Source organism: Lathyrus oleraceus, chromosome 4 (assembly GCF_024323335.1).
Source record: "Lathyrus oleraceus cultivar Zhongwan6 chromosome 4, CAAS_Psat_ZW6_1.0, whole genome shotgun sequence".
Classification (NCBI taxonomy): Eukaryota; Viridiplantae; Streptophyta; class Magnoliopsida; order Fabales; family Fabaceae; genus Lathyrus; species Lathyrus oleraceus.
Genome location: NC_066582.1, coordinates 408,682,581 through 408,706,183, shown reverse-complemented (window position 1 = coordinate 408,706,183; position 23,603 = coordinate 408,682,581). Strand labels below are relative to the sequence as shown.

General features: G+C 36.4%; 2 protein-coding genes across 5 annotated transcripts; one reads left to right on the top strand and one right to left on the bottom strand.

The window, feature by feature from the left end:
• The first annotated feature begins 240 nt into the window (after window positions 1–240).
• Window positions 241–1,290, top strand: LOC127137743 (protein MAIN-LIKE 2-like). Its single transcript, XM_051064170.1, has 2 exons — window positions 241–370; window positions 553–1,290. Exons 1-2 carry the CDS (start codon window positions 311–313, stop codon window positions 1,288–1,290), a joined length of 798 nt encoding a protein of 265 aa, XP_050920127.1. The 5' UTR covers window positions 241–310.
• A 4,612-nt stretch (window positions 1,291–5,902) lies between these two features.
• LOC127075740 (chaperone protein dnaJ 10) lies at window positions 5,903–12,779 on the bottom strand. 4 transcript variants are annotated; one of them, XM_051017207.1, is made up of 10 exons: window positions 12,581–12,760; window positions 12,357–12,474; window positions 11,007–11,066; window positions 10,713–10,795; window positions 7,923–8,088; window positions 7,692–7,821; window positions 7,131–7,289; window positions 6,865–7,037; window positions 6,664–6,744; window positions 5,903–6,207 (listed from the first exon to the last, which is right to left on the bottom strand). In XM_051017207.1, the coding sequence occupies exons 2-10, from the start codon at window positions 12,441–12,443 to the stop codon at window positions 6,181–6,183; spliced, it is 966 nt and encodes a 321-aa protein (XP_050873164.1). In that variant the 5' UTR covers window positions 12,444–12,474; window positions 12,581–12,760; the 3' UTR covers window positions 5,903–6,180. The 4 variants fall into 4 exon arrangements, with proteins under 4 accessions (XP_050873164.1, XP_050873162.1, XP_050873163.1 ...); XM_051017205.1 differs by lacking the exon at window positions 5,903–6,207 and adding an exon at window positions 6,254–6,587 and having other exon boundaries at window positions 12,581–12,779; XM_051017206.1 differs by lacking the exon at window positions 5,903–6,207 and adding an exon at window positions 6,254–6,578.
• Between the last annotated feature and the right edge of the window lie 10,824 nt (window positions 12,780–23,603).

Here is a 23,603-nt window from a genome sequence, read left to right as displayed (position 1 = left end):
TCCTATTGCATGTGATTTCTTCACATGCGCCTACTAGATTCCCTTATGCTAGTTTTGTCATTCACACATGCTATGCTAGATTCCCTTTCACTTTGTGTCATTGATTTTTCCTCTTTTGTCATTCACTAGGTTTTTAACCTCTTATGCCGTTGCATGCAACCAATAGTAATTCATTATAGTTTCTAAACCTACTCATTTATTCATCTATAAATACCCTCTCATATCAACATTATCAAACCATCTTCATCACACTCTTTCCTTCTACCACATTTCTTTCATCTAACAAACTTAAGCTTTGCAAAATCGAATCATGTCTTTGTTAACTATGGGCGATGAACACAGAGGCACAATCGAGAATATCTCGACATTTGTATGTTATCTCTCTCTTTTAGTTACTATTTATGGATTACTTGTAATATCTTTGTGTTCTTTGTGTTATACCTTTCAAACAAATCTCTTTCTTTTTAGTTTCTATTTATGGATTACATGTTGTACATATTTCTTTAGAATGTATTTCTTCTACTAATTGTATTTTTGTTTTTTTGTTATTAGGATCCGAAGCGGTTTAGATGTCGTGTACATGAATATGTACCCCACGATCCTTTAATAGAACCATATATTAGAGGATGTGGATTTGGAAATCTCCTAAACATTGTTTCGTACTCGGTGGACTACAAGTTCATCCTAGCTTTGTTGGAGAGGTGGAGACCCGAGACCCACACATTTCACCTTCCGATTGGTGAGTGTACCGTCACACTTGAGGACGTGTACATGCTGTTGGGCCTTCGTATAGATGGAAAGGCAGTCAATGGGAAAGTTAACCATGTCAACGACATATGCAATGAATTACTGGGTGCCCCTTTGTTAGACGACGAACCTGAGGGAGACACATCCAGTCAAGCAAGGGGGCAAGGTATAAATTTAAAATACCTTAGACAATATTATAACAGTATAGTACTGTCTGAAGATTCAACCGAGTATGAGAAGATAATAAAAGCTCAGTGTTATATTATGATTTTATTTGGTAACTTTTTGTTTCCAGAAAGTACAGGTAATTCTGTGAATATAATGTATTTACCTTTATTACGCAACATCAATAAGGTAAACACTTATAGTTGGGGTTCAGCTGTGTTGGCCCATCTATATAGTGCATTGTGTAAAAATGCAAAAAAGAATACCTGTACTTTTTTTTCATGTGCTTATTTGCTTCAAGCTTGGGGGTGGTCTAGGATGCCGTCGCTCGCCCCAGAAAATGAACGTCCATTCGCGTTCCCCTTTGCAACCAAGTAAGTCTACCACTTTACTATTTACCATTTTGTTAATTATATCTATTATTTAAATTAACAGTAAATAATATTTTTCACTCCTTTTTTTTTATCTTAGGTGGTCAGTAAGGGGAATGAACTACAATAGGTGTCCGAAACACGCTATTGTAGTCTATCGAAATCTATTGGATCACATTGGACATGACGATGTAATACTCCTACCAAACTATAGTTAATCTTAAAATAGTTCTCAAATTATTTCTCATCTAACGATTTGTTATTTTTTTCCAGTTTGTATGGAGGCCATATCTGGGTCTGGATCATGATGTGAACCATGACGATACTGCAGTTTGGACAGCGAAGACTCCAATTATCCGATTCACTACAGTTGAAATGCACCAAAGTGACAGGGTCAAACTGCAGTTCGGAATGGTACAACATATCCCAGAGTCTCCCACATGTTTGGGAATTTGGCATCAAAAAAGGGTCGATGCACAGTGGGATTTTTCGGACTGGAGAGACTTTGCAAAAGACATGTGTCGTCAATGGAGAAATCGACGACAACACATCCTCAACGAACCAGTCATCCAAGGTGTAAGACCGACTCAACAATATATGGCATGGTTTAGGTCTGTAACAACTCAGCAATTCGTATCTGAGCCGCATCATCGTATGTCCCACATCAATTCACCACCCAACACCAATGTGAACCCACCCAAACCCAACAACCAACCACACAACATCAACCGACCACATACTCAAACCAACCAAACACCCAACATCGCAACCCGTTCATGCCAACCACCCAACAACGAACCATCCAACGTCGCAATCCCTTCATACCACCCACCCAAACACAAAGGCAAGAACCAAACCCCACAACCACAACCGTCTATAGCACCGATGATTCATATTAGTCACGTCATCATAGCCCCCCACCATTTAACACCCAACCACTATTTAACTATAGTACGCCCCAAGAACCATTGCTTCGTTTTCAAAACGACTCAATGACCCAATTTGGGCAACTATACCGTCCCCAATTCACCCAATCCACCCAACCCCAACGCCCTAACTACGATGACATGGGCACCGAACTCCATTACGGAAGCGCCGTTGGCCACAGCCCCTCCGGGTATTGGGAGCAAATGATGACACATCTTTCGAATACCGCCGGAACCTCTGCCGGACCTTCCAACCAGCCATCGCTCGATCAGGTCAGCACCCAAAGACCACAAACACCTCAAGAAAATCGTGGGAGACCTCGGAGACAACCTAACGCACCGGGATGTGGAACCGGGGGACGTTATAATCGGGCGGGTCATTAGGGTTTTGGTCATTCTAATGTAATCATTTTTTATATATTTAATGAAGTCATTTTATTTTTATTTTTATTTATTACGTATTAAATAATTAATATGAAATATTAAAAAAAATATACTATAAATAATTATAATTAAAAAAAAATTAAAAAAAAAAAATTAAAGTGGCACACACAGGCGCCAGCCCTAGGGGCGCCTCCCTTAGTGGGAGGCTAAGGCGCCAACCCTAGGGGCGCCTCCCTTAAGGGCACACAAGGGCGCCAACCCTAGTGGCGCCTCCCTTAAGGGGCACACAAGGGCGCCAACCCTAGGGGCGCCTCCCTTAAGGGGGCTCTAACTAAGGCGCCTGCCCCTTTGGCGCCTGCCTTTAAGGCTCCTGAAATTTTTAAGGGATGCGCCCACTCCTCCGGCGCATCCCTTAAAAAACATGGTTATTTTGGAAAATATTTTGAAAACCCGGTTATTATCGTATTTAATTTCAAAATCATGGTTATTTTAAAAAAAAATTCTACAAGGGTAAACTATATTTATGAAATAGCTATGGATTTTTTTGTTTGCTTTATATTGCGTTTTTTGTTTGTTTTTTTAGTTCATGTGTATAATAACTAGAATATGTAATATATTTGGTTAATATATTTATTTGGCTTATATATTAGATATAACTTTAGTTTATTTTTAGAAATTAAAATTAATTTTATGAACAAAAAATATAATTTTTTTTTAAATACGATTCACAAAGGACATTACAGTAAATTTTATATTATTATTATTATTATTATTATTATTATTATTATTATTATTATTATTATTATTATTATTATGTTGAAAATAGTGCAAAATTGTTTATTTTGATCATCATATACGGTACAAACACAGTAGAACAAAAAAAAAACCTACTAATCATTTGTTTAATGTTGTTATGGTATTTGTTCTTTTGCAAATCAAGCATGTCCAAAGACTTATAATAATAAATATTATAAGTTTTTAATTGTGTTGTTTATCCAAATATGTCTTAAATTGTGTAAATTAACATGCTATGCCGTATAACTACTTGTTATTCAATGTTAGTACGTTACAATAGCAGTTGAGTAAGGATGGCAAAATGGATAGATCAAATAAATTTAAATTTTAACTTTAATGAATAGATCAAAGTAATTATTTAATCTATTAATAACTTATTAAAATCTCTTTAAATAAATTTAATTTAATTCGTCATTAAAGACAAAATCCCATTCATTACATTTTTTCAATGATAAGAATATGTTGATAAAATTAATTTAAATATTTGAATTTAATACTTTTCACCCAATTTATTTTTTTTAAAAACTTTTACAATTTTTTTTTAAATTTCTCTCTCTTAAATACTCTTTTTACAGTAATGGTTTTTCTAAATTACATAAAAAAAATCTATAACTAAGGGTGTGTTTGTTTGATGGATTAAAATTATAATCCCGAGAATATCATTCCTAGGAATATTATTGTCAGGAATTTTATTCCCATCAATGTGTTTGGCAAATCAATAAAGTTTTCAGGAATATTTTTAAGTTTTATTTAATTAAATTTTAAAAATTAAAAATTAAAAAATAAATATATTAAAATAACATGAAAGTGGAAAGTTATGGTTGATTATTTTATATTTCCATGGGAATATAAGATTCTCATCCTTTGACATGGGAATAAAAATGGAGAAATTCATGAACAAAACATATTCCTAGGAATAAAAAGTACCCAAGCATAAATTATCAAAACTTGAAACAAACAAGAGAATATGTGAATTTCAATGTCATATTTCCGGAAATAACATTTGTATCCATGAAACAAACATCCCCTAAACATTGGAATGCATAATTGCATGTAGTATACTTTATTCCATAAAATATATTGCAATTGTCTCTAAATTACATAAAAAGGATATTTAAATTAATTTAGAGACAAGTCCAATGCTTAGTTATAGATTTATTGAAAAATGAGATTAATTGTTATGAACTGTCAGTATAAAAAGTTTTACACTGTCAATGCATAACAATCATCCGTTTGTATTATTTTTTAAATGGTTAAAATATAAGTCAAATATTTTAAATAAATCAATGAGTGTGATTAACTGACGGTGTAAAAAAATCTTTCAATAAATCTATAACTAAGCATTAGACTTGTCAGTGTATATCAATTAAATTCTTGAAAAATATGCTTTGCTATGTTTACCTAATCAAAGTCCAATGCTTAGTTATAGATTTATTCAACAATTATTTATTTTTTATTTTTTATATTTATTTATTGAAATAAACGTAAGTTACAAATTAGAGATGAGTTTAGAGGTTGAGCGGTTACTGTTTAGCGGTTACGGTAACGTAAACAGAGCAGATACTCATGGGACAAAAGAAGGGAAGGGATCTGGTTTATTCAACTTCCAGCCTATAGAAAATCTTCTATTTTTTTATTTTTATTTTATTCTCATATTCTTATCTCTATGCATTCTTTTATTTATCTAGTTTTTTTTTTATTATTTAAATCGATAGTAATGAAGATGTCTAGAGAAATATAAAATCCATAGATAAACAATAAACCTATTTGTTTGTATCTCTAACATGATAGTTATCAAGTTATTTTATATTTTAAAATTATTAAAAAATTCTGACTTTACAATAAAGTATTGTTTAACTATAATATCAATAACTTCACCACCATTAAGATAATTTATGACAATTTATGATCAATATGTTTTTATGTTCTATAATTCATAAAAATAACACTCAAACTTTTAATATTAAAGTAGAAAATTGCAGAAAAACCAATTATGTGTCTGCATACACAAGTGATGGAACCGTTAAAACAAACCGCCACACAGGTTAAATATACTTGATAGTTAGGGTTGATAGTTAAGGTGTGTTTGTTTGATGGATTAAAATTATAATCCCGGGAATATCATTCCTAGGAATAGTATTGCCAGGAACTTTATTCCCATCAATGTGTTTGGCAAAATCAATAAAATTCCTAAGAATATTTTTAAGTTTTATTTAATTAAATTTTAAAAATTAAAAATAAATGTGTTAAAATAACATGAGAGTGGGAAGTTATGGTTGGTTATTTTATATTCCCATGGGAATATAAGATTCTCATCATTTGACATGGGAATAAAAATGGAGAAATTTATGAACAAAACATATTCCTGGAAATAAAAAGTACCCAGACATAAACTATCAAAACTTGAAACAAACAAGGAAATATGTGAATTCCAATGTCATATTCCCGGGAATAATATTTGTATCCACGAAACAAACACCCCCTTATAAAAGTAAATAACCACTGCACCTATAGATTAATCAATAATATATCTTAAAACAAACCTTGGCTGCATCAACAAAAGAACTATAGGTGCATTAATCAATAATAACATCTTTGAATTTTTTTAATATTGTTAAAACTTAAAATAAAATGATAAATTATAATTAATATTTTTTTTTAAAGTACAGATAAATGGATATGGCTGCGGATATAAATGTTGGTGTCCACGCAGAGATGGACTTGGATACAGAAATTTTTTAAAATTGCGGATGTGGAGATGAGTGTTATAGTACTTTACTCGTACCCGTCCATTACTCGTACCGGTCCATTAATATAGCCTATCACACAAGAAAAGCAATAAATAAATTAAAGAAAATCTGGCGATACAAAAAGAATGTCCATCTATATATCACCTCCCCGGTGAAATAGGAGTTTAGAATGAACACTTAAGTTATAATAACACAAGTCATTAATTGCTTTACACACTATAAGTTAGAAACTTATATGCAGATTGCACTGTGGTTTCTTTCTCGTTTTTAACACAATACATAAGGTTCAAATTTCATTGATATCCAAAAGGCCATGAGAAAATGATCAACCCAGTCCATAACCATATTGAACAAACTGAACATGATGACTATGTTGAGGGACCAGCTTCTACCCGATTTTCGCTTTCTCGGCGCAGACTATTCTCTCGCCTAAAAGCAACCTTAGCACCCTCATAAGTAAAATGAAGTAATCTTAGATAGAATACAAATTAGTGCATAACATCAGAGTTCGACTAAAACACTTACTTGAAAGATGGTTCCTAACATTTTCAATGCTTTGGCTCGAGACCTCAGAACATCTTTCGACGCGGTAGGATCTCGAAGAACCTGAGAAAATAATAAGAGTATTTTTTTGTAACTTATGAATTCTGTTTTGATGATCAAAAAATAACATTGATCCGTGTAAATATAATTTTCAAGCTATGGACAGAAAATACTGCGACTTACTGCTTGGCAAACATGCGACAGAGTTGATTCAATATCAATCACGTTTATCCGCCATAAGGAATTAACCATGGCTTCCTTCTTATCTTCAAGAGCTTTCATTACATTTTCTTCTCTATTTTCACCTTGATTTAGCTTCTTGAGCTCTTCTTGGATTTGAATTAGGGACACAGCTCCTATAGAAGCACTTAAGTTCCGTTAGAATCTGTCAACTCTGAGAAACCCTTTCATCTTGACAGATTACACAATTATATTAATTAGTCTAGTACCTGAGGCTGCTGTCACTTGTGACTTTATACGGTGTCCTTTGTCTCGAACCCACTCGGCCAAGAAGGGAACGTTCATAAATCGAATATCCTTTCCGATTTCTTTTGCTGCTTTTCGTGTGTAGATGTAACCAATTGTATGTAGCATGGCCTCTCCAAAAGCTGAAAACAATGTTAGATGTTAACAGGACTCAAGGAGTAGAAAAAACCAGGAGTGAACAAACACTTGCACTTCGGTTGCCATTAGAGATTAAAACTATTGAGAGGAAGAGAAATCTGTATGATGAAATCCATGCATTTGAATAACAGAGTTCAGTTAATCAAAACTTGAAGTGTCGAAAAAATGAGTAATAATTTCTTTCAAGCCATTGAGTATTGAAACCTCCAATAGTGCTCAAAAAGATCCAATTGATGGCAAACTAAAAAACACGTGTTGGTAATTTGGTAAAGACATTAAATTGATATTCTTGATAACAATAAATTTCAGTTATTAAAACTTCGAAATTCAGGGATTATCGTTCAATATTACACCATAAAATTACAGGATAAACAGAAGGGATTTACCAGCTTTTGAAAGATTACTCGCTTCTGAATTTGCCCATGTTGTAAATTCTTCTTCTCGACCATCAACAAATGGTTGCAAACGGTCTTTCAGAACAGATATCAGCTTCTGTTCTCTTTCCTTCTGCCATGCCTACAAATAAAACAGTATGAAGTAGCTTTAGTTACCCAAGTAAGAAACTTTACAATGGACCGCAAAAAACAGTATTCGAGAATTAGGAGAAAAAATAATACTTTCATCTTTTCCTGAATTTTTTGCATACGAACTTGAGGCTCCGATGAGTCTTCCTCAACTTCTATAGATGCTAAAGAAGCAAGTGCAAGTTTTCCAATATATTCTTCAAAAAATTCACTTCCGAAAAGCATTCCAAATACAGTTGAAGGGTCCATCATGGAATCTCTGAAAAACAAAGAAAAAATGTTTTTTGACCGGTTTTCACAATTAATTAACATACTTGGACATTCTCTTACATGCTGTTAAACTGGTATATCTCAGAAAGTAATAAATAGTTCCATTATTCCAAGAAAAGAATTCTCATTGAGTTTCCTACTTCCTTTACAGTGACCATAAAAAAAAGAACCCCTCTAACTCCCTATGCTGAGATGCAAATAGTAACCAACAAAGTAACAATTCCCAACTAATTAACTAACTACTGGGTTCTCTTGGGCCTGCTCAACCAGCTCCAGCAACCTATCCACAAAGTATGAACCTTTTACTCGTGGTGAAAACCAGGGAAGGCTTTATGCAACTTCATCATCAATTGGCATGAATTTCCCCAATCTGGAAAAAATTTCTATTTGACCTACAGTTCTGCTTGGAAGCAGATGAAAGCATATACATCACTCCCAATCTGCAAGTAATACCTTAAAACTGGTTTAGGACAGTGTTGTCGATGGTGGATGGCGGTCTGGAGAGCCAAAACCATCGTCATACCGGCCGCTTTGCGGCACCGCTATAGTGGACTATGGCGGAAAAACGCGCAATATCGGCTGATATTTACCATCACGGCGAGCCCAAAAAACGCCATGTATATCCGCCATAGCGGTCATGGCGCTGCTATTTGATAACACTGGTCTACGAGAAGTCCTTTGGTGAATACATCTGCCAAATCAAGTCCTAAAGGGATGTATTTTGTAGCTATAAGCCTGCTATCTAATTTTGCCTAATGAAAGTGTCGGTCTATCTGTGTTTTGTCCTATAAAGTTGAATCTAGTTGTGTGCCACGCTAATGGCTGACTTATTGTCACAGGATAGTTTTATAGGAGCTTATTTTTTTATTTTAAGGTCATCGAGTATGATTTTGATTCTTAACACACAAACCCCTTGAGCCATATTTCGAAATTCTGCCTTTGTAATTGACCTAAATTTTTCTTCTTATTTCTCCAACACTTCCATGGATAATTTCCTTTTTTCCTTGAATAATAATTTGTCTCTTTTCGTGGATCAAGCATAAACTGCCTTGCCACACTAGCTGTATATACCATGTCTAGTCTGGTGTGGGTTAGACAGAAGAGTTTTCCCACAAGTTTTGATGGTTTGCCATTTCCACTTGAAGGGGCCTAAATAGATGAAATCCCATATTGACATTGACTAGCAAATATAGCCAAAGTACTCCTTACAAGGGGTTTGGAAAATTCTACCATTGAGCTATCTTTTAGGGTTGAGTGGGCCTAGACTCTAATACATCAAAAATAATGTTCAAGATAAAAAGGAAAAGTATCCACATAAATAAATAACATAATAAAATAAACATGCGTTAACTAACACTATCATCATCAAATTGATAAACAAAAATAATATAAGTGTTCTTAAACTATTCTGCACCATCTCCTCTTGCATATAATTTTCTGTTCCATTGCAATAGAAAATGGGGTATTTCATTCTCCCAACATCTAAATAAATTGATGTTTAGTAAGACTACTTGGTATTATAGTATTTGGTCTCTACTAAAATTTGGATAGCTCTACAAGCATTCACAGGTCTGGCATAGCAAGGTCAAATTATAGGTTTTCTTGAAGTAACAGATGTACAACTTTCTCTAAGTGCATATTTGATTTTGAGGTGAATTGCTTTCTTTTTTAAAAAAATTATCAGTCAAACGCACACTAATATATTTAAGAAGTTTCCCCAAAATTTGGTTAGATCTGCAACAAAATATGAGGCTGGGAACCACTTGTGTTGAAAAAACACTATTTAAGGAACTCTTGTAAAGAATCATGTGGTGAACGTGAGAAGTGAGGGAAAATAAGGGTTGGGCAGTGAGTGTAACCATCTGCTTAAAAAGGGAGTGAAATTCTGACAGACTGAGAGAAGGGAGAGAAAACGGGAACGCGTGGATTGAATGTGTTTGTAGGAAACAAAGAAGTAGGACCTTCAAATTGCCCTTCATTTTACAGTATCAACAAACCCATTTTCTGGACTCACATCACACTGCTATCAGGTTTTAGAATTTGTTCTGGGCCGGCCTTAAGCCCAAGACCAAGGAGGCCTAATTTCGTCTACCATATAAATACCACCATTGGCATGGAAACAGGTAGGATTTTTTTTTCATAATTCACTCCATCTTCATTACTCAAAAACTGACTTGTGTTGGAGTGCTAACTTTGCAGGTCCACCCCGCGCTGCCATGCCAGAACGACGCGAGTCACCCCGCAACCGCACCGGAGCAACGTGTGTCATCAATTCAAAGACCTGCACCAACAATTCTGGTTCCAGTGCTGGACAAAATTTATTTTAGGCCTAACTCAACCCTACGAAATTCTCTTGACAGGTGGAGGATGCAAGGAAGGCATCTCAAATCTCAAATTTTGCAACAAGACAGCTTGGAGGATACCGCAATTAAGGAAGAACTTCCAACATCAGAAAAGGAACATACATAAAGTGTATGGAGTGAATATTGCATATTTTTTATTCCACTTTCAATCTGACTAATAATTAAATATGGTGAAGATAAAAGACAAAATCAATGGAAGACATTATAGAGCTTAATTACTTTTCAGTCATTTAAGGTTCTATAAACTTACTGTGACACTCCTTCCTTTCCATTCTTGTCATATGCTTCACGCTTATCGGGATCGCTTAAAACCTGGTAGGCCTCGCCAAGCAGCTGGTACAGATATCAAAGTTAGAAAAGTACCCAAAAAAATAATTAAATAAATAAAACTGAATAGAGAGAGATTCCCAAAGGTGCAAATATCCCTACATTTAATACTGTTTCTGAATATCTTATCTTAAGAAAGATGTAAATAATTTTGTTAATAAAATCCAGTAATATTGGCTAGTGTTGTGAAGTCAAAACATGGATTCTTAGTGCATACCTGAAAATTTTCTGCAGCCTTGGGATCCCCAGGATTTTTATCAGGGTGAACTATTCTTGCCTGTAAAAGGGAAGAAAAAGAAAAAAGAAATGTAAAACACCAGCACAAATGTACTATTTTAAATTAATGAAAGGGCTACTTGGTTCTATAATGCTCTGTATGGAAGAACCTCGCAAAGGGTCAGACCCATTGCATATCTATTACAGGCAGTCTTATCTTGCATTTTATATGACGATGATTCCACCACTCAAACCGCTGATCCCCTAAGCCTTTTAGATGGGATATTTAGACGAAGAAATATAAGAAGTGTAGTATTCTAAGTATTAAGTCAATAGAAGTCGGTTGATTTGGTCCTTGAAATTAACAAAATTTTAGGGTTATCACTAACTGAAATTAAAAATTCCGGATCACATTAGTTCATCCAAGATAAGTTTAAGGACTAAATTGACCATTCTGAAAGAACTAATGTGATCAAAGATGTCAAGAGTCTCACATCTAATGAGATATGGGTTGAACATATGTTTTTAAGTGGGAGTAATCCTCACATCTAAGCCAGATTTGTAAGTGTTGAAATTAATAAATATATAGTGTTAAGAATATTTGTATAGAATAGTCTCACGACGTCGACTATATCATATAATTAGTTGTAATTTCTCTATTTATAATACAGTCTCCGTAGTGCGACATCAAGAGGCCATTCTTAGAGGCATATTGAATTCAAAACTTGATAAATAACTCAAACAAGGGCAACATAGTAATACCAATCTCAGAATGAGTAAAAACTTGCCAACAAAGTAAAGCCATATTTAACACAAGTACCCTGATTGCTTAAAAAATATAAACAAACTATATACTCAAACAAAAATGCTATTTTAACATCAATTTGGAACAACAAAACTCAACTTTTTCAATTGTTAAAGAAGTTCACACGTGTGGTTAACACAATTCAACAAGTGGTTAACACATAGATTAAAACACTTGAAAATCATGGTTAATCACGTTTAAATTTGTGGTTAATAAAGTTCAGTACACCCTCCATTCTTTATTATAAGCAAATTTTCACTTTATAGATTCATTGAATATATGATGTATCTGGCCAATAATTAATGCAGTTTCCGCATGATTAATGAAGTGCTAGATTTGGTTAATGAGTTGCAACACTCGATATATCTTATTCTATTAATCAAACCTAACACTTGATTGACCATGTGTAAACTCAATTATCCAATTAAAAAGTTATCAAAATTTGTCTGTCCCAATTCCCAAACTATAATCAAATTCCCAAATCCTCAAATCTAAGTTTGTGTTAAAATTGAAGGGTAATCAATCATTGATTATTACTATTATTACCTTGACATAATAAGCCTTCTTGATATCTGCAGCAGATGCATCAACATTAACACCTAATGTATCATAGTAAGCAGTTTCCTTCACCATTGTTGGTTATATCAAATCACAATTCAAACCCCTAAAATCATGCAAATGAAAAACAACCACACGAGAAGAAGAAAAAAACAATTAGTAAAATGATATATGAATAGAATTAGAAAGGGATTACGAAGGAATTTGCTAACCGAGATATCAGAAGTAATTCAGCAAGCAATAATGGAAAAAGTATCGAACTTGAAATTGAGAGAAAGAGGGGTTCGAAGAGAACCAGATTTGTTGTGGATCCGTGTGGCAAAAGAAACGATGTCGTTTGAAGGTGTAATAATGTAAGTCACTTTTGCGTCTTCTTTGTTTGTTTATAAATTGAAAAGATCCTAACTTATATGATAGATATTCTTTGTAAAAAAAAATTAAAACTAAAATATATAATACTATAAAAATCATTTTAAAAAAAGTCAAAATAAACGGAAATTTTTACGAAAATAACCCACTTTTTCAAGGAAATTCCCAAAATATCTTTGGTTTCAAAAAAAATCTCAAACTACCTCACTTTTAGGAGGAGTCGCCAATTGAATTGGAGACTCCTCTTAAAAATTGAATGGAGGCGCCAATTGAATTGGCTAGGGCAGGTGTCATAGTCAATCCAATTGGCGCCCCTGTGTAGGATTTAAGAGGAGACGCCAATTCAATTGGAGACTCCTCCTAAAATACAATTTTTTTTGGTAAATGGTATATGTGATAGATAAATTTGATATAGGACCACTTGATATTAATAAAATTTGTCGTTTACACAAAGAAACCTAATGGTGATGACCGGGATCACCTAATCGACCTCCGGTCCCACATCCTCTAGCTACCCTAACCCGTGGCCCTAACCCACGTTGACGATTCGGTACCAGTGTTTGAGCATCTGAGGGGCCAGGAGCGTCACTACCAACTACAAAAGAAGGTCTGTTGAGGTAGTCAGACAAGTCGGCATAGTCTTCAGTATGCATCGATGGTGTACCGTCGTAGATGAGCTCATGACCCATGCCAGAGAAGTTGGGATGTGGTTGACTCATTGATGGGCGATCGGGACGGTTAAAGGGAGACATGGGTGTGAACGATGCGTCGAGGAAAGGTTGGAAAGGTTGTTGGGGTGTTTGGTAGGGATAAGGTTGTTGGATGTTTTGGTTTTGTGAGGTTTGGACTTCTTGGCTACGGTAGGAGGAGGGGCGGTTGGTGTTGAATGATCGTTGGGTGTTCTGGCTTAGGCGACTTTGGTAGGGTGATGGGGTGGGTGCGAAGCGATGTTGAGTCTCAAGTTGATGGTCAATTTGTTGGTGGTGGTATGGGGTATGCTCTTGGTATTGGGGTTGGGTGTATGGAATGTTTTGGTTGTATGTTTGTGTGTTGGGTGAACGGAACGTTTGACGGACAGGGGGTTGTTTGTATCCGGTCTAACACTGTTATTAGGGGTTTGATGTTGAGGTGTCAGGTGTGTAAGTCGTTTGGTGTGGGTCGTACAAGTACATATCCTCGGCGATAAACTGAAAATCAACCGATTTGTACCAAGCCATATACGTTCGACTTGGTTTTTCTTCAGTTGGCATGACTGCGTCAGTTAACACATGGGCATGACGGTGCTTCCATTTGCGACACTCTGATCTTGCGAAGCTTTGCCATGGATTGAAGTTCCATTGGTCGTTAACTTTGCGCAGATGCCATTCTCCTAGGCTAGCTGGGGATGTGGGATATTTTGGGGCATACCGAACTGCAGCTTCACACGATCATTGTTGTGCATCTCCACAGTTGTGAACCGTATTATCAGTGTGCATGCAGTCTATACGGCCGCATCTTCAGCGTTGACTTGATGGTCATGATCCAAATTAAGGTAGGGACGCCAAATAAACTGAAATGTAAAATAAGATTGGATTATAGTCAAGGTAGAAGAAGTTAACAAAATATAACAAAATAATTAAGTTATTTTTCTTACGTCTGTCGGTCGAAGGTGATCCAACAGGTTACGATACTGAGTAATACAGTGTCTTGGACATCTATTGTAACTCATACCGCGTGCAGACCATCTACACCAAAAAGTCAAAAAATATTAGTTAGAGGTAATAATCTTTAAAGAAGTAAGTAAAGATATAGCAATTTAAACAACTTACTTTTGTGCATACGGAAATGTGAAAGGGTTGTTATTGACGGGTGCTAGAGACGGTAGTCTTGACCAACCCCATGCTTGTAGCAAAATAGCACATCCAGAAAATGTAGATGTGTCTTTGTGTGAGTTTTTGCACAAGGAGCTATAGAGATAGGCTAGACAAGCAGATCCCCAACTGTAACTTCCTATTCTATCTACATGTCTAAGTAGAGGTAAATACATAATATGCATGCTAGAACCACTACCTTCGGGAAATAAAAACGAGTCAATTAACAGCATAATGTAACACCTAGTTTTTATTATTCGAGCATCTTCGGTAGAATGCTCATCTAAGTATAAACTATTATAGTACGACTTAAGGCTTGAGAGTAGTATACCTTGACCTCTTGTGTTATCATCTAACAAATCAGTCTCCAAGAGATCCATGCAAATTGAATTTGCATAGTTGGTTTTACCATTAACAGCCTTACCTTTAATGGGTAGTCCCAAAAGCATGTAGACATCTTCTAACGTCACGGTACACTCACCGTTAGAAACCAAAATGTGTGTGTCTCTGGTCTCCATCTTTCGCATAAAGCTAGAATGAATTTGTTATCTGTGGACCAAGACAAAATCTTGCTTATATGACCAAAACCGTCGAGTTCAACATAAGGTTAAATCATCGGGTCCATATGGACATATTCGTGGACCCGAGTTCGGAACCTTGATACATCCTTGTAGCACCTCAAATTTGCACCTCCCATTTGTACATTCATTTCATTTTTTAGGTCATTAAGATTACATTAGCATTGCATAGCATGATACATCTCATCAGGCAAGACTGGTCAGGAGGTTCAACTGTGCAAGGCAACAAGAGCATTTCCCATGAGATCAAAGCCCTAGGGTGGTTCCAATGAGTTCACATGAATCAAGGATCATTTTGAAGTAACTTGGCCAAGTGTTGAAGGCTCATAACTCATCAGTGCATGTGCAAATCATCTGAGGCCCATAGAAATCAACAGAAGTCAACTGCAAAGTCAACTGTGGATTTGAAGGTGGGAAGGGGTTAGAGATGCTTCATTCATGTTCAAACAAGTCTCATTTGACATTTCAAACACTCACACGGAAGAATTTGAAGTCAGGTCAAGACTTTCCTAAAATAGCAAGTGACCTATAATTTGAACATTCCAAAAATGGAAAGGTTTTGGACCAACTTCAACTCAATATTACATCATCAAGAAAGCTTCAAACGAAATTTTGTCCAACATTAAAGTTGAAGATCTTTCTCTACCATTTCCAAAAAGTCCAAGATCATGAATTTCTGATGTGTGGTTGAGGAGATATGGTCCAATCATGGCAAAGTGTGTTTGAAAATTCAAATGGGCATAACTTTTGAACCAAAGCTCTAAGATGAGTGGTTCTTTTTGCATTTTGTTCATCATGACCTCTAGTTTCCAAACATCTCATTACATGGCTTGAATTCCATTTGCATTATCATGTGCTCATTCATGAAGTTTTTAGAAGGAATTTTCATAAAATCATTTTGGTGGATCATATGCATACAAAACCATTTCCAAAGCTTGCATGGACTTATTTTAAGTGGATTTGGGCCAGAATTAAGCACTGTTCACGCATGAATGGGGTGCATGAGGTGAAAATGTCATTTTGTGCATACACCTTACAATTGATTAATCTTAATTGCATTCGGCTTAAACAGGTTCTAAACATGATTAACATGGTGTAACACCTCAAAATTTGCCCTCCTCTCTTGGGACTAGCATAACATATTACATATCATTTTTTAGGTCATTAGGCATTGCATATTGCATATCATGTGGTTACATTGTGCAAGTCATCCTCCCAAGTCTTGATCAGAAGATAAGAGGTCATGTGCGAGCTAGGGTTTCATTGGACTGGTCATTAATCATCTGAGGATGTGGAGGTCCTAATTAGGGTTTTGTGATTCTCAAGGAGATTGGTCTTCATCTTGATTGAAGTGATACATCATCATCATCATGGTTTGACATCATCAAGTGTTGAAGCAGATTCCTTGAGATTAGGGTTTTGACCACTGGTCAACCCTAATCAGTTGCATTGGGCCAATCAGGGCATAATCAGGAGATGGGGTCTATGATGTATATGAGGATCATCCCATGGTTGTATGGAGCTTATTGAGGCTAGGGTTTCACCCTTGAGCCATTTCATCAGAAGATTGGGGCTCAGATTGATCAGTGCATTGCCAGATTCATCTATCAGTTGAAAAAGTCAACTGTGGTCAACTGTGCATGATTTTATGGATTTGGAGGTGAAAATGAGTTGGATACACTTCATTCATGTTGGAACAAGTGTTATTTGACATGTCAAAGCTCAAGAATGGAGAAAATCAAGTCAGACAAGAATTGCCAAAAATAGAAAGTGACTTGTAATAGAAGTTTCCAAAAATGGAAAGTTTTGGACTTCAAAATTACATGTCCAAGGAAGCTTCAAATGAAAATTTGTTCAACATGAAAGTTGTAGATCTTGTTCTAACCTTTCCAAAAAGCCCAAGAACTTGAAAATCCCATGTATGGTTGGCAAGTTATGGTCCAGTCAATTTCAAAAATGACCCATAATCAGAGGGGCATAACTTCCACAAGGAGTGTCCAAATTGGATGATCTTTTTATGCACAAACTCCATTTGACATGTACTTTCATGGTGCATAATTGGATTTTATCAAAAATGGTCAATGCAAAAAGTCAAATTTCAAGTGTACAGTTAAAAATCCAAGGGCAAAATTGTCCAATTTGAGAAATAATGGGAATTTTTGAATGGGGATTTTTGCAACACTTCACAAATGACATTTGAAAATTGTTGGAATCATCATAACATGCCAAGGCCTTGTGGTTTGAGATTTCACTTTTGAAATGGACTTGGAAAAATGAACAAAGTGCCATCACATGTGGAAAATGAGAAATACACATCCAATGAACATGAAACAAGTGGCAATAGCTCATGACAGGTGTTTAGGGTTTGTGTGAGCTGTCAATGAGCTGGCATTAGCTGGCATATGAAAGTACATTTTTGCCCTTGGTTTGAAAATGACATGTATGCTAATCACATTGCATTATGTTAATTAAGGTGATTAAGGCTTGGTTAATTGGAGGTATAAGTTCTTAATCCTAACAAACTTGTAACAGAATTTGACAATTCCCCAAAATCACAATTCCAAATTCTCCAATTTCTGAAAATTCTTCAAGAACACATAAGAGGAAAATCCTTCAATCTCTTCCAATTCTTCATCAAACTCGAAAATTCCTTTTGCTGCCATCTCTATTCAACTTCTTCTAGGACTGTTTGTGGAGATCATCATCAAATTCATCACCAAATGCAACTGTCCGAGTTTGGTTCATCCATGGCTTTTGAAGAATTCGTGCACTAGGAACAATTGTAACTGAACCTGAACATTCCAGACACCTCACACATCATCATGCTCCATCTGTTTTGGTAGAAGAATCGCGAAGAACATCAAATTCACCACTGCCTTCGAATCAAGGTAATTTTTCGAATCTCATGGATTAATGAATGCTTATATGCGTTTTAAAGACTGTTTCATGTAGAGTTCAATGATATAATTAGTTTTAGAAATGGTGAAACCTAGCTCGAGTTATGATGATTCAAAGTTATGATGCAAAAACCTAATTCCTTCGATTCGTGAAATATAGGAAGAGTTAGTCAAAATCATTGTGATATTTGAGATCCTGAGAGTGAGACCTTTCCAACGGTTATAGGCATGTTAATTTTCCTTGAAGTTTGTTGTTCTTCATGTTCTTGGCAAATCTGGAAAAGTGTTGTTGAAGATGATGAGATTTCTGGGCAAAAGCTTCGTTTGATCCATGCGCGCGCCACACCAATTCGAATTGGTGTTTCCCTCCATTTCTGGCCACTCACACGCTGACAGCTCAATTAGTGAAGCTGCGCGTTTTGGCCTCCTGCGCGCCTAATTACCAAACTGCCACTGCTTCCATTTAATTTAATAAAACATTGAATAAATATTTAATAAATCACATAAATATTAGAAAAATCATAGAAAAATATTGGAAAGTCAGAAAAATGTGAGGATTTTTTCTATAGTTCCCATTTTCTCTGTAGAATTTTATGAGCATATTTTTAGAAATTGTGCTTGGTGGAAAATTGGTTTGACCTAGGAATGTTTGACTTGTATGCAATTTTGACACATTTTGCCATTTTTGATGTGAAATACTCATGCCTTAAAAGAAATGCTTGAAAATTTTTGTGGTGATTGTAGACATGCTGATGGTGATTTACATATAAATTTTGTGAATTTTGGATACCTGGTGATTGAGTTATGAATTTTTGAATCTAGGTGTGACAATTTGTGTCACACCTAGCTAGGTCAACTTTCTGGATTTATTTTCATGACCTAGGCTTGTTTAAATGACTTGAAATTTTATATGTGTGATCATTAACATGTTAAGATGCTATGTGAATATTTCTGGATTTTTATGTGGCATTTTCAATTTGATTGGTATTTTGCATCTCTGTTGGTCAAATGTGCAAGTCCATGTGATACATGTTGGCATTATCTTTGTGAAATCCTCATATGGTATTGGATGATGATGAAATTTGGTATGCTGGTTGTAGACACATTGTAGGATATCCCTGTTTTGGTCCCATTCATTTATTAACGGTTTTCATTGACTTATGAATTTTTGAAGTGAATGCATGTGTTGATGTTATGGTTTGGCTTGAATAATTGTGTCTGTTTTTCTTGATTTTCATTGCCCTAGTTCCTTTTGTCCAATTGAGCTGAAAATTGACATGCTATACCTTGAATAGGTCCTGTTTAGGTGTGAATTATTTGAGGATTTTTGGAATTGTTTTGATATGGATTTGGTTGAAGTCATTCTGTTTGGATGTTTGGTGTTATGTTTGACCTAGTTTGACTTGTTTTGGTCATGAAATGAATATGGTAAATGATATGAGTATGGGATCAATTGCCCTTGCTTTTGATTTGTTTGAATTTGATTTTGGTTGAGAATCCCTTGTTGTTTAGATTTTTTTTCTCACTTTTGGACCCTAGGCTTGGCCTAGTGGTCTTGTCTCTCACATTTGCTTGATTTTTCAGGATGAAAAGCACCATGATTAAGGAGATTGAACCAAGTGGATTAAATTGACATTGTTTGATGTTGAGAACTAATTGGGATTTGTTTTGTAGGTTGTGAAGTTTGAGCTTGAGCTCATAGCTTGCCTTTGTGTGCATTAATCTGTATAGTCTGACTGATTAACATTTGCTGTTTATTGTTGTCTGTCTGAGTACTGATGATACTTGATTGTTTTCAGGTACCTTTAGTTGCTTACAGTTCTTTAAGAACTTGCTTGCTGCTGCTTGGTTTTTAAACCACTTGAGGTAGGACTTCTATTCTTCATGTAGTCTGGAGACCCGGTCTGTTATTTGGCCGGGCAAACTGTCTGAAGTCCTCCTTAAGAGGCGATGCTTGTGATTGTTTAATATTGTGCCTAAGCAGGTGAAGTCCTCTATGAGGCAATTGGTGGAAGTTAGGGATATGCAATCTATCCCCCACTATTCTGTGTGTCGTCCCTCTGCTCACACGGCTGTGTGTTGATGCATTGGGACACAAACCCAAGATCTCGTGCTGTTGCACAATCGAGTCAGAGTCTTTGAGCGTAGAAGGGTCTCTCCATTCTGGACCCACGCTCCTTTGTCAGAAGCTCTCCCTGGTCAGGGATAAGAGCTGTGAGGTCTCATCCTCACTTCACCTTTTCATCTGCTTCACCTTAGCCTCGTAATGGCAAGGTTAAGAGCGAGCAATACCCATGTACAGATGAATTGCTTCGGCAGTTAAACCCATTGTTTGAGCCCACTTGACTGGTTATAGTGTGTGCTATGTGGATACTTGCTTGAAATGCTTGTTTTGATCTGTTGATGCTTGTATGCTTGTATGCTTGCTTCTTTCCTGGATAGGATTAGTTTGCAATGGTGCAAGTAGGTAGAAACCTGAACGTAGGGTAACGATGCATGACAACACTAGGCTCGAGTCCAGCTCCCTGGTAGTGTGTCTTCCCTCGGTTTCTGGCTAGATTTTCTTTCCCTTGAGGGGGAATTACATCGCCCTGATCCTCGTGCCAGACGAGGTATGTAGGCAGGAGACCGCGCGAGGTCTCTCCAGGCACCCTTTTCTTTTTTGCGTGTGTTTTGTTTGGCAGCTATCAGGCTCGAGTTCCCGACTCCCTGTTAGTCTATGTGTGCCGTTTCTTCTGACGTCTCAGCGTCTCTTCTGGCTTGCTTGATGACTTGTAGGCTCGAGTTCCCGACTCCCTACTAGTTTGCATGTTCTTCCTTTCCCTTGAGGGGGAACTACATCGCCCTGATCCTTGTTCCAGACGAGGTATGTAGGCAGGTGGTCGTGCGAGACCACTCCGGGCAACCTTTTTCTTTTTTGCGTGTGTTTACTTGTTATCTGATTGTGTGTTTGGTTCGGATGCCGACGTAAGTCCAATGATTGGCTGTCGGGCTCCACGTTTGCCCTTTTGAGTGTGTTTTGGTTCGGATGCTGACGTAATTCCATCGAGTGGTTGTCGGGCTCCATGTTTGCCATCTGTTTGTGTGTTTTGTGTTGTTTGGCGTGCATAAGCCGAACTACAGTGGCTCTGATTCTCGTTTCAGACGAGATATATAGGCATAGGACGCGATGTCCTATCGAGCTCCCTTCTCTTAACCCCACCTGCGTTCCCTGTGTGTGTGTGTGATGTTTTAGCAACCTATTCTTTATTTTAGAACGTGGATCCCGTCGAGTACGACGGACGTGAGGGGTGCTAATACCTTCCCCTTGCGTAACCGACTCCCTTACCCTTTCTCTTTGGTCGCGAGACCATTTCCTTTCCAGGTTTCTCTGAGCGTTTCCTTTCCCTATCTTGAGATAAATAACGCGCAGTGGCGGCTCTGTGTTGTGTTTTTATTTGAGTCCCGCCGGTTGTTTTTTCGCGGATGCGACAGCTGGCGACTCTGCTGGGGATCTAGGATGTAGACCTGTGCTGGTCCATCTTCCCTAAGCGAGTCCTTCCTAGCGTTTTAGGATAGTTTAGGTTGCTTGTTTTGCTTTATTTAGTGCATTTACTATTCTAACCTGTGTATATATTCTTCACGCAGTAGCATTTCCTATTGGTTGATTCATGATCCTGAAGCATTTTTTAGAAGATTTAGACGTGGAATTGGATCAAACCGTGCCATATTTGCTCATACTCAAAGCTTGAAGCATCCATGGAGTTTGCAAATTGAGCTGGTTTCACGTGCAATTGAGCTTCAATCTCACCAACATTCATCTCCACAAGCATCATAGAGGAACTTTGAGCCATTACAAGCCTTGTATCACGCGATTCCAGGTTCTGTTCATCAAGAAGGTCAGTTTTCGAGTTCAATTATTTTGCAATCCATTAGGATATTCATGTAGATCGTTGATTGGTGAGCATGCTGATATGAAATTTGAGTGAATTGGTGCACTATACACAAAGTTATGCTTGATTGAAAGTTTGATGCAAATTTTTCTTTCCTTCGATTTGGATGATATGTGATGTTTTAGTGCAAAATGATAGATGATCTTGCATGTACATGAGCCAAGGAATCGATTGGTATAGGTTTTGTTAATTTCTGGAATGTTTTGAGATTTTCTGGAATTTTGTTCATCGTGTTCATGAGGAAGAGGATGAAGTTCATGCTGTTTCCAGAATTGCTATGACTTCGCTAGGAATTAGCTACGAAACATTCATGCATTTGCTACGATTCTGGAAAACGCGCAGGTTTAGGGTTTAAGACCAAAACGTGGTCGTTTTAGGTTGGCGCGTCAATTTGAACTCACACCGAGTTCGATTCCTGGCGAGGGATTATTTTCAAATGTTCCATGATTTCCATGTTTCCCTCCTTTATTTGACCATGCTATTCATTTTTGATTTCAATTTTTTTCTCAACTTCAAAAAATCATATAAAATAGGAAAATGCATCAATTTCACTCCAATTTTTTGCACAATGCTCCTTGGTTTGTCTACTTTTTTATGAGCATAAATTTGCAAGTTGTGCTTGGCTGGAAAAATAATTTGTACTAGGGTGATTGAACATGTATCCATTTATGATATTCCCTTTTTCCTTTCATCATAAAATGCTCAAAAATTATCCAATGACTCTGAAATTTTGTGTGTAGTTTCTAGACACATTGCTGGACATGTTGGCTTTGGTTTGATATTTTTCCCATGCACCAATTCTGTTTTATGATTGAGTTAACTTGGTGTGACAATTTGTGTCACACCTTTGATTGCTTGACTTGTACAATGTGATTGCCATGCCTAATGATGTCCAATGCTTCTGATTTTTTGTGTGTTGATCATGTTAGATGTCTTGAATATGCATGAATTTTTCCAGATTTATTTGAATCATTTCTGTTTTGATTTGAATTTTTCATTCATGATGATCACATATGAACTTTGAAATGGCCTTTGACTTCACTTGATCATGAAATGCATTTGGTTAATGATTTTGATATGAGCCTTTTTAGGATATGTCAATATGTGTTTGAAGTTGCTTCATGTCAAGTTTGAAGTTCTGTTTTGACTTTTTGACCCTCTTTGGACCCTAGGCTTTGACCTAGTGGTTTGGACTTATCATTTGAGTTGTGATTTCAGGTTCAGATGCACATTGCCATGATTGGAGTGACTCATTCATTTAAGCCTGATTATTGGTTGATGTTGGCTAACATTGTGTTGTTTTATAGGCTTTGAGAACAAATTCACTTGTGCTTGTGCCTTGCTCATTGTTGCCTGATGCTTTGTCTGTCTGTGTGCTTAACCGTTGTTTGTTTGTCTGTACAGTTGAACTGATTGGTTTAGATTTTTTCACAGGTACCTAAGTGGCTTTGAGTTCATTTTGAACTTGTTTTGTTAGCTTGTGGTTTGCTTACCACTAAGGTATAATTCTTCTGACTTCATGTAGTCTGGAAGACCTGTCCTGTTATGTGGGCAGGCACCTGTCTGAAGTCCTCCTTAAGAGGCAATGCTTGTGATTGTTTATCTTTGT

Coding starts and splice junctions, on each gene's coding strand:
- LOC127075740 (XM_051017205.1), bottom strand. CDS start 12,443: ATGGTGAAGGAAACTGCTTACTATGATACATTAGGTGTTAATGTTGAT. Junction 7,822..7,922: donor AAATTCAGGAAAAGATGAAA/GTATTATTTTTT, acceptor TTTTATTTGTAG/GCATGGCAGAAGGAAAGAGA. Junction 6,745..6,864: donor TGTCGCATGTTTGCCAAGCA/GTAAGTCGCAGT, acceptor TTATTTTCTCAG/GTTCTTCGAGATCCTACCGC.
- LOC127137743 (XM_051064170.1), top strand. CDS start 311: ATGTCTTTGTTAACTATGGGCGATGAACACAGAGGCACAATCGAGAAT. Junction 371..552: donor TCGAGAATATCTCGACATTT/GTATGTTATCTC, acceptor TTTTGTTATTAG/GATCCGAAGCGGTTTAGATG.